The sequence below is a fragment of the Thunnus thynnus genome, chromosome 17 (genome assembly GCF_963924715.1).
Source record: "Thunnus thynnus chromosome 17, fThuThy2.1, whole genome shotgun sequence".
Taxonomy (NCBI): domain Eukaryota; kingdom Metazoa; phylum Chordata; class Actinopteri; order Scombriformes; family Scombridae; genus Thunnus; species Thunnus thynnus.
This window is the reverse complement of record NC_089533.1, coordinates 15,868,068-15,879,411: the sequence shown is the minus strand read 5'-3', so window position 1 is coordinate 15,879,411 and position 11,344 is coordinate 15,868,068. Positions and strand designations below refer to the sequence as shown.

Here is an 11,344-nt window from a genome sequence, read left to right as displayed (position 1 = left end):
ACACTCAAACCGGAAGTCGCATTATACCAATGGAATGTTTACGCTTACCTTGACCGTTAACTTTAACTATGCCAAGCAGGGAGGCTGACGCTAGAAAATTTCATTGGGGGGGGGGGGACTTAAATTAGACCAGATGCCAGGATCCTCCTAGTGGCACTGGCAGGTAGTGGCACCTCAGTGGCAGCCTGTGGCGTCTCAGTGGCAACCACAGGCCCGCTACAGGAGTGCAGTAGCTAGTGGCACTCTTGTGGCAGCTAGTGGCACTCCTGTAGCATCTAGAGGCACTCCCATGGCAGCTAGCATCTAGTGGCACTCTGGTGGCATTACATTGCTTTTTCGTGTTCTGTGTGAAAGTGCTTATGACAAAAACAACAGTGCGATATAAATATATTGTTGTGTGAATTAATTGCATAAAAAAAACACCCCTGATGTGTAAAGGTCTTGCAACAGGTGTATTATATTGAAATCTGTGATTGTTCATTTTGAACCATTACTATTATGTATTACACTGCTATAGACCACCCAACTAATTAGTTTCCTTCTAAAAGTAACATTGTGTACCAAACTGAATTGAGGTTTTCCAAAGTGAAAGGGGTTGAATACTTTTGCAAATAGCAGTGATTTAGCAGGGGGGTTGAACATATTTCTAAGGCACTGTATGCATATCACATTCTCATTAGGGGCTGAGATCCCCTAAAGATGTGATCCTAGAATTACCCGTCTTATCTTGTTTAATGTGTGCATGAAGAAGTGCTTTATCTTTGAAGGAGAGGTTACTTCACCAAGGAGAACGGAGCAGGTATGTCGCCTCAACCCAGAAGTGCCAGATTTATGCTCGTTGTAGATCAATACTTTTGCACATTTGTTGCAACTAACAAAGTCCAATTTATTACCATCTTTGCCAGTAACAACTGAAAAATTTGTCCGAATGTCAGACTTGTCTTACTTTACTTTTTAATTGTCACAACCTGCTTTGATCTTGTTTTTAACTTTATTTGTTGACTCCATCCTCCTGGTTAGTGCTGGCTAAATCTCCGACCTGCATTTTTTTGACCACCCGCTTCCACCCACAGCAAAGTTAAAAAGCTCCAGCGAGATTTGTGTTGGGTCCGGCGGGATCCCAATCCTAATGCAGTCTTCAGTAATCATGCAGTAATCATTTTTCCTGTTCATACTGGCCATTAACAGATCCATTTAAAATGCACTTACAGTGATGTGAGTGATGGGGGACAAAAATTACATTTAAAGTTAATCTAAAGCTTCTGCCATCCAAAAAGGTTAAATCAAGTGGACATCTTTCAAAGTTAGTCTGTTTAATGCTTAATTCCCCTTTTTTGTAACTATCTTTCCACTGCAGATCAACAGGGAAACACTGTCTGGGGAAACACAAAGAGGGAATTTTATGCTAAAGCAACTGTAACTGTGGAAGATATCCACTTGGTTTGACTAACTCAGACAGCTGAAACCTCATATAAGCTTCAGATAAATTTTAAATGCAATTTAGCACAAAATGAGGACTGTGGATTTTGTCCCCCACCACTTACATTGGAAGCGCTTTAAGGGATCCTTTAATGGCCAGTATTAGCAGGAGGAATGATTGCAGCAATAGTGTTCGATGTTCATTTGCACACCTGACTACTGGAAAAATAACAGACTTGTTGCCAATCTATTGTTTAATATTTAACTCATCTGTCTAGCAAACAGTTTAAGATGTTCAAAGCCTATGAAGTGAAATCTCGCCCGGAAAATGAGCCACAGCTTGCTTGTGTTAGTTTTGCACATGGCTTGCAGGCCTCAGTGTAAATTAGACGACTTCTCTGGATGCATGAAAACGTGTTGAACACACTGTAAAGCACAGGCCTCTTCAAAAGTATAATTGCATGATTATATCAGTTGATGGTGCTGTGTACCCTACAAAATCTTTCCTCACCAAATACACTTGTGTGGTCAGAACAACATACATTTAGAGCAGGTATCTGTACCAATGACTTCTTAGTGATGCTTGTAGAACAATTCACACTCAACTGATTTCCCTTGATTATTTGTAGAGGATTCCCTAATGCTACCAGGCCTTTTTACAGAGGGTAAGTTCAATGCCTCTCGTGCTGTTTAAATGTCTCTGGGATGAGCAGGTGTGGAGCTGCTCATTTCAAAGGCTGGAAGATCAGAGGGGAAGATGAAAGCTCCAGTGTCAGCCAGAGGATTAAGAAAGAAAGTGCAAACATTCATAGACTGTAATGTTTTATTAAATGTAGTTATAAAGTATTTAACAAAGCACTGACTTTTTTTTCATTTGGTGTGATGATGAAGTTTGCCTGTAAGGTATGATCAAAACTGTTAAGTTCATTTCAGAACTTTTGTCCTTTGTATTTAAGTTGTATTTAAGGAGTAGTGTTGTTTTTCATTTTGAGTGTTTGGCCTGGCGATGTTCAGTTTATTCAAAGTCTGTACATTACTAAGCAGAGACAAATCCCTCTGCCTTTCAACTGATGAGCCAAGCTAGTCCTCCCCTGCTCCAGTCTCAAAGATGGCAAACAGGTGCCATGCATGTAAACCTTTATGTCATCCGTTTCAAATGACAGCAGCAGCTGATCACAGCTGGATCAGCTGTCATTCAGCTTTAACAGCTGTAGCGAGTTGTGAAGTTAGTGTCTGCACACATGTGCACTGTCCAAACACTAATAAAGAAGCACCATCACTACAAGAGCAGAACTCTATTCTTTCTTTCTTTTAGAGATATCTGTGAGGAAGATTTGAGAATTGAAGAATCTGATTGCCCTATTAAAAGATAGCATCTGACCGCTCACCGGGTCTAGATAGAATAATGGCTAACTTTTACACACATTTCTCGGAGGAAATCAAAATATTACTATTGCAGGCCATAAGTGAATGCATTATCAAAAAGGAACAAATGACAACAATGAATCAAGGCATAATGTAAATTATTACCTAAACCTGGAAAAGATAAAAGATTTTTAAACAATCAAAGAACTATTACTCTTCTAAAAACAGATTAAAAGATTTTCACAACACTCTTGGCATGTAGGAAGAGGCATTAGACAGGTGTGTATTATTTCACCTTTTATTTGCTGTTACTGAATTACTGGCCATTACTATTATTAAAAAAATTCCAACATTGAGGGATTAAACATAAACGGTCAACAATTAATTATGTCAGTTAGCTGACAATACAACAACAAAGAACAAATTCCTTTGGCCTTACAAACAATCGTGTTCCTACTTTTCATAATATACACCTGTCAAAAATGAAACTCAATACCTAGGGATATGGATAACCAAATGTTCAGAAACTAGTGAGAAAAATAAGCATTGTTACATCAGAAAAGGAGATTTGCTCAACAATTATGGAGAAGGTGGGATAAAAGCAATGGATTTTGGAAATCATGAATGGAGTATTAAAAATTAAATGGCTTTAGTCCTTTCTAAGGAATGGTAAAGAGGCGTGGTTCTCACTGTCTTCACTTGTGTTCAATAAATTGGGAGGTATAGCGTTTTTGTCAAAATGTGATTTTGAAATATAACCTCTGTGTCTGTTTAACTCCCTGCCTTCCACCAACAAGTCCTGTCACACCGGAAAATCATTTATAAACATAATTTCAGCCCCAACAATGTCCCACTGTGGAATAATAGAGTCAACTTAACTTTCTCTACTTGTATATTCATTTTTAGGTTATTTCAACATTTCAATCCTGTTTGTTGTGGTTGGTTTTGTTTTGTTTTTCTTTGTTATTATTTCATATAACCGACTGATGGTTAAATGCCTTATGTATCTACTGAAAACATCATTTAATAGGAGGTGTGATTCTGTTTTGGACAGGAAGCCTTACTTCAACAGGAAACGACGGTTTCCGTCAATTTCCGTCATGGTCAAAATGCAAACACTATCTGCGGACTTACAGCATCTACATGACACACCCACTTGGTTAGGTTTAGGCACGAAGAGGGGGATGGTTAGGGTTAGGGGTTAGGGGTCAGGGGTGATTGCAGTCTAATATGGTGAGGGAACTCGTAGTAAAGTAGCCGTGTCATATAGTAAAGTGGGTGTGTCGTGTAGGTCTGCAAGACTGCAGGCTTCAAAACGAGAGTCTACAAACCAATGGGTGACGCCTTGGTGGCTGCATCCACTATTTTTTACAGTGTATGTACTAAAACTACACATTAAACCAGAGTTCCCAAACCTGGTTACTTTCACAGAAGGCCCAGCTGGTGTCGCACACTTTCAACATCCTCTATAATGTTAGATCAACTGACTTAGGCTTCCTACAGAGCTAACGATATGGTTTTCTGCACCTCTCCGAGAATCTCCTCAGCTGCTGTGTACAGCCGCTGGTGAACAAACAACCTCAGCTGAAACATTGTGGTGTCCATGTCTCATGGGAGAGACACTACGCAGAGGCATTGATACATGACAGCAGACAGATAAACTCAGCTAACGTTGCCTGACAGCTGTCAAACCAACAGCAGCTTCTCAGCTCTGTAACCACTGAATCTAAATTTCATCTCATAGTCTTCTCATGAATGCAAATAATCTTGCTTTTAATTTGGAAAGCTTACGTTATCAATTTCTACTTGACATTGTGGGTGTATGTGATGGGCTAGTCTGTATATATTTTGTATAATGTATGTTTTTTGCTTTGTACTGTTTGTTATTGTGCTGTTATATGTTTTAATTGTAAGGGACTGCAGATGAAAATTAGTTTAAGCGAACTTTGGCGCAGTACATGTTAACATTTATACAATACAACAGCCTGCGACCCGTCAACTTTCAAAATAAGACTTCCGGTTTGACTCGTTCGGATGGAAAGAGTAATAGTAGTTGCCTATATACTGTTACAAAAACACAGAAAACGATACCTACCTCGGCCTAAACATCAGCACCACAGGTAACTTCAACAAAGCTGTGAACGACCTCAGAGACAAAGCAAGGAGGGCTTTTATTTTAGTAGGTGGCGGTGTTACAGCGTATTTGGTGACCCATCAGATACTGTGAAATGCAGTGCTGGAACAAGCACTCAGATCTTTTACCTAAGTATAAATACTGCAATGTAAAAATACTCAATTACAAGTAAAATGCAGAGTTTTTAATTGTAATGAAATAGTTTTACATAGTAGTATTGATAGTTTTACTTAAGTAAAGGATCTGAGTACTTCTTCCAGCACTGCAAGGCACATAATCTGATGGATCACCAAATACGCTGTAACAGCGGCATGCACCTTTAAATTTTTAGTCCGGCAGTAAAACCAAAGAAGAAGAAGAAGACGGGAGGCTAAGTAACTAGTCTAACCGCAAGAAAATGTCGTTTTGTAAGTTCTTCGGGGGAGAGGTCTTTAAAGACCATTTCAAACCAGGTACTGTCATTTTTGACCTATTGTTATTTGTAAAACGTTTATGCATAACGGCTCTTAGAGACGGTTTAGAGGTAACGCTTGAGTTAACAATAACAAGCTAGCCATCGTTAGCCAACAAACCTGATTGTTATCGTTTGTAAATAACTTGACAGACAAGCTTGTAGATCTAGAGCTGAATTATTTAACTTAACCTAGCTGACAACAGAGACTTTAAGAAAGTGTTGACATTGTTTGGCATGGAAATACTGAATAAAAACCCTGTTAAGCAAGTAAAGTTTTGTAACCCATGGTCAGGTTACACAACCCTGTTACTAAACTGGATGTGGTAGAGAAGATAAGGCTCCACTTAACACCTTTGAACAAGTGCAAAACATTATCTACATAACTGGATTTAAAAAGCGTCTGAAAAATATAAAGGAAACTCACTGAAACAAAACAGAAACAGTGACAAATAGATGGCAATATGTGATCTGACGTATACGTAATCTTCATTTTAAATAAATCTTCCTCCTGCGATATTTAGTAAGTTCATTGGTACTAACTGTTTTAGAGTCCTACAAAGTCACTATCCATTAAAATAGTTCTTTCTCATCTTTCACACTAACTAGAGCAGCAATGGTTAGTGGATGAATTGATTAAACGATCTACAGAAAATTAATCACCAACTATATTGTTAATTGATAATATTTTCTGGTTTATTTAGTCCTATATGACAGTAAGTTGAATATCTTTGGGTTGTTGACTGTTGGTCGGGATCAAACAAGACATTTCAGGTTGCATCTTGGTCTTTGGGAAAAAGTGATGAACTTTCTTCACCATTTTCTGATATCTTATAGACCAAACTAATTGATGAATCGAGAAAATAATCAACAGATTCACTGACAATGAAAATAATTGTTAATTGCACCTTTCACAGCAACCATTATCTCCCATCCTTTACTCCTCAGGGATGTATATATGTTCCAAGTGTGATCACCAGCTGTTCTCCAGCCGCTCCAAGTATGAGCACTCATCTCCCTGGCCAGCCTTCACAGAGACCATCCATGAAGACAGTGTGTCCAAACATGAGGAGAGACCTGGGGCATACAAGGTACCATCAGAAGAAAAGAGATTTACATTTTTAATAATTGAATCCTTCAGAGGAAGCTCAGTGTAAAACTTACTATATTCACTTCTAGACCAGCTACCACACACTTTCATACTTGAATACTCAGCTTAAACAGCTGATTGTGGTTTGTGTGTTATTTTTATTCCAGGTACGGTGTGGGAAGTGTGGAAATGGACTAGGCCATGAGTTTGTGAATGATGGGCCAGGCAGAGGGCAGTCTCGCTTTTGAATATTCAGCAGCTCACTGAAGTTCGTCCCTAAAGGTAAAACAGTGCTCTGATACATTTTGTAATACAGAATATGTAATAAAAGGATATTCATTATTAAAGTAATATGAAAGGTACAGGCTGGGAAACGACTCCCACATAATCTCTTCGTCTCTCTCTCTCCACAGATAAGGTTGATGGACAGTAAAGTGAGCTGTCAGGGGGGAAAATTGCAGGACTTGTAGAAGTTTCTTTGTGCTGCTGAAGGTGCGGACAGTGGATGAAGTGTTCTGGGAAAAGGCCCAATGTGGGAGCACCAGGGCTCTGATGGACGGTGGCCTCACTGGACAGCAAGAACAGAGGATTTTTCTCATATCTTTTATTATGCAGTCATCACAGACTCAGTAACCAGAATAGCCTCACTGATTATACATTCACTGTCTCATCAGCTGTTTATTGATTGAGACTAGACTTCATGTGATTCTGTCAGTTATTTCTTACCGAGAGTTTAAGGGTTTGTTTACCTTCACAGTTTTGCATGTAAGTATAAAACTGAGTGTTACAAGTGAGTGAACACCAATCTGTAAGAAATAACTTACAAAACCTTAAACCTAAGACAAGATAAACCTTTTCCAAAGATTATTCATGATGTTTTTAAAATTCATTCATCAACAATGACCTCTACCTGAAGTGTTTGTTGTGCTAGATGCAGGAAATTTGTAACTATAAATACTATTTTCACTACTGAGAAGCTTTATGTAAATGAATCACAATGGCTGATTACAAAGAACTTAAATGTATTTTAAATTAAAATAATGCAATAATGCAATGCTTTGATAATAAGTTTGTCTTTAATCTTGTTTTCAAATATTAAAGTTACCTTTTTCCTACGGGCTGTGACTTGTTTTAGTTCTATATTGATGCAAGTATTATCAGACGTGTTACTCTTAAAAACACATTTTCGTCTGGGTTATTAGCCTCATACTGACACTGTTGCTTAGTGCTGTAAGTACTGCCATCATGTGGAAGTAACGAGAATAAGCTCATTACACAAGGAGGACAGAGCTGTTGACACTTGATCTGGGGCGGCAGGTTTTTTCCAGCTTCAGCTGGCTGAGTCTTTGTAAACATACTGTACGTTTCAAGTGAAAGAGATACTAAACCTTTGGTTTTGAGACACAAAGTCATTTGACATGGATGAAATGTCATATTGCTCTTTCTCTGGTGGAGAAGAATACAAAAATCACTTCCATCCTGGTGAGTGACAGAGAAGCATGAAGCTGCATGTGAAGGGTGACAAGTCACAGAGAAGTGAAAATTCAAGAAACCCTCCACTCCAACTTTTATTGTGTTTATCGTTTTTCTGTGCTCACCTAAAATCTGAGTTAAAAGTGTGTAATTACAAGCATGAATTACGACATCACAATGTGTTTTCAAAGCCAGTTGTGGAGTATGACGTGGACAATTTAATGCCAAATATTATAATATTCATTGATTTTGTTTTTTTCAATGAGGAAGAAAGAGTAGATGTAATTTTAGTTTACTTGCTTAGTTTCGCTCAATTCCTGGATGCCTATGGGATCATGGTTATGTTATTTGATCCCACAGACACACAACAGTCGAGCCAAGATAGCCTAATATTGCTGTTTGACATAACTTCAGACTACACCAAATACATAAAAAGTCTGTCCTAAGGCATTTATTTATTTCTGACTCAGGGAAAGTGGGAAAAACAGTAAAATTTCCCAAAACTGCTGTATCTCTGAACTACCTCTTTAACCAACTCACACATATTTAGGCTATTCTGTGTGATCTCCTTTTGATAAATAATGTCATAAATAATATAATATTTTTTCACTTCCATTCACTGAGCCTCCCCTGAAACTCTTTGGAGCCCCCCTAGGGAGGCACGCCTCCCACTTTGAAAACCTCTGGCTTAAAACATGTCTGGAGGGGACCTTTGAAGCCCCTGATGCAGTTTTTCTTCTCTCAGGTATATACGTGTGTTCTGAATGTGGGCATGAGTTGTTCTCCAGCTTGTCAAAGTTCGAGCACTCTTCTCCTTGGCCGGCTTTCTCAGAGACTATTCATAAGGACAGCGTCTCCAAACACCCTGAAGCATGGGGACCCATAAAGGTAAATTATCACTGCAGAATTGTACAGCTGGATATCTTTATAATGTCAGCACATGTCTAGCTGGACTAAATGGGAATTTACTCCAACACTCTTACCTTTATTTATCATATAATTTAAAGGTTTTGATTAGAACTCTCTAAATTGAAGTATCCCAGGTTTGTTGTGGGAAGTGTGGTAATGGACTGGGCCACGAGTTCTTGAATGACGGACCGAGAGAAGGGCTGTCACGCTTCTGAATATTCAGCAGTTCACTGACGTTCATACCTAAAGGTTGGCCTATCAGTGGTTCTATCACTTGCATGCAGTGCATTACACAGCTGTGCTAATAGATTACACTGTTATCCATCTTTAACCCACTGTTTTGGCCTCTACTGTGTCCACAGAAAAGGTTGATGGACAGAAAGGTGAGCTGTGAAAGAGGGAAACGGTTTCTGCTGCTGAAGGTGTGGACAGTGAATGAAGTGTTCTGGGACAAAGTCTAATGGACCTCCAGGGCTCGGATGGAAAATGTCCTCACTTGACAGCGAGAAAAGAGGATTGGTCAACATTTTTAAACAGTTAACATAGAAACATTAATTATCACTGTAAACTTTAAAGGACAGGTTCACCATTTTTCAAGTCTGTCTCAAAATAACAGTCCTGTGCCCAAATGAACAACAAAACAGGTTTTTCCTCTTGTTATCATTCCTCCTGTTCATACTGGCCATTAACAGATCCATTCATAATGTGCTTACAATGTAAGTTATAAGGGACAAAAATACATTTAAAAATTAATCTAAAGCTTCAGCCATCCAAATTGGTCAAATCAAGTAGATATCTTTCAAAGTCTTTTTTGTTACTATCCTTCCACCGCAGCTCAACAGGGAAACACTGTCTGGAGAAAGACAAAGAGAGAATATTATACTAAAGCAACTCTAACTGTGGAAGATATCCACTTGGTTTGACTAACTCAGACAGTTGAAACCTCATATGTTGTCAACCTTTCCTTTAAGATTGAACCATCTGTCTGGCAAACAGTTTAAGATGTTTAATTGAAGTGTTGCCAGGAAAATGAGTCACAGCTTGCTTGTGTTAGTTTTGCACATGGCTTGCAGACCTCAGTGTAAATTAGAGGACTTCTCTGGATGCATGAAAACATGTTGAACACACTGTAAAGCACAGGCCCCTTTCAAAAGTGTAATTGCATGATTATATCAGTTGATGGTGCTGTGTACCCTACAAAAACTAACCTCACCAAATACACTTGTGTGGTCAGAACAAAATACATTTAGAGCAGGTATCTGACCAATACCAAAGACTTAGTGATGCTTGTAGAACAATTCACTTTTCAACTGATTTCTCTTCATTATTTGTAGAAGATTCCCTAATGCTGCCTGCATGTTTTACCAGGAAAACACACAAAAGAACATACTTTGTGCATGTAATTTATTTGACAATCTTAATTAAGCTACAAAATTCCACTGATTACAGTAAATATCTGAACAGCATGCCCCCACTGTCTCATGCCAGGAGCCCGTTATATGAAGCAGATCTACTGAGTTATCCGGATAACTTTACTGATGAAAACTTGAACCAGGCCTTTTTTTTACATCACAATGTTCCAGATTTGAAGGGGATATGCGTTTTTTTTCTTTCTTCTTTTACCCAGCGAAATTTTCCAGATAACTCAGTAAACCTGCGTCTCGGAGCGGGCTCACGGAGTGGTGGAATTCTAAACAAAGTGAGGATGTGAGGGTACGTTCAATGCCTCTCGTGCTGTTTAAATGTCTCTGGGATGAGCAGGTGTGGAGCTGCTCATTTCAAAGGCTGGAAGATCAGAGGAGAAGATGAAAGCTCCACTGTCAGCCAGAGGATTAAGAAAGGAAGTGCAAACATTCATAGACTGTAATGATGTTTTATTAAATGTAGTTATAAAGTATTTAACAAAGCACTGACTTTTTTTTTTCATTTGGTGTGATGATGAAGTTTGCCTGTAAGGTATGATCAAAACTGTTAAGTTCGTTTCAGAACTTTTGTCTCTTGTATTTAAAGAGTAGTGTTGTTTTTCTGTAGATTATTAAGTCAAATCCCCCTGCCTGTCAAATGACGAGCCAAGCTAGTCCTCCTCTGCTCCAGTCCTAACTTTGCTTCTGACCTCACCTCAAGCTCTTCGTTAATTCAGTAATACCTTCCTTGTGACTGATTAGATGTCTTTGTTGTGGATTCTCTGTAATGTCGCCACACACAGATGGCACACAGACTAAATTGTCCTCAGGGGTGAAGTTTGGAAGTCTGGAAGAAGGAGGGAGAGTTCGAGAGGGGGAAAGCGACAAACCCAACAACAGACAGACAGACAGAGATGAAAACACAAAGATAAACCAGATGTGAGAATTAGAGATGGAGAGGAAAAGGGCTGTAATTAACATTCGCTATCTGAGAGAGCACTCTTTCTGGCTGGCATCTGAAAACAGCTGCATGGCCAAGAGGAAGCAAACAGGAAGGAGGAAGTGGTAATCCTTTGATAAAATCACGAGACAGACTTGGA

At 38.9% G+C, this 11,344-nt stretch overlaps 1 protein-coding gene and 1 pseudogene across 1 annotated transcript; both read left to right on the top strand.

Moving 5' to 3' along the window:
* Window positions 1-5,212: 5,212 nt before the first annotated feature.
* Window positions 5,213-7,574, top strand: LOC137168049 (methionine-R-sulfoxide reductase B1-A-like). The gene is made up of 4 exons (XM_067570487.1): window positions 5,213-5,370; window positions 6,318-6,460; window positions 6,627-6,741; window positions 6,873-7,574. The coding sequence occupies exons 1-4, from the start codon at window positions 5,316-5,318 to the stop codon at window positions 6,890-6,892; spliced, it is 333 nt and encodes a 110-aa protein (XP_067426588.1). The 5' UTR covers window positions 5,213-5,315; the 3' UTR covers window positions 6,893-7,574.
* A 176-nt stretch (window positions 7,575-7,750) lies between these two features.
* LOC137168127 (methionine-R-sulfoxide reductase B1-A-like) lies at window positions 7,751-11,141 on the top strand (annotated as a pseudogene).
* Window positions 11,142-11,344: the final 203 nt, after the last annotated feature.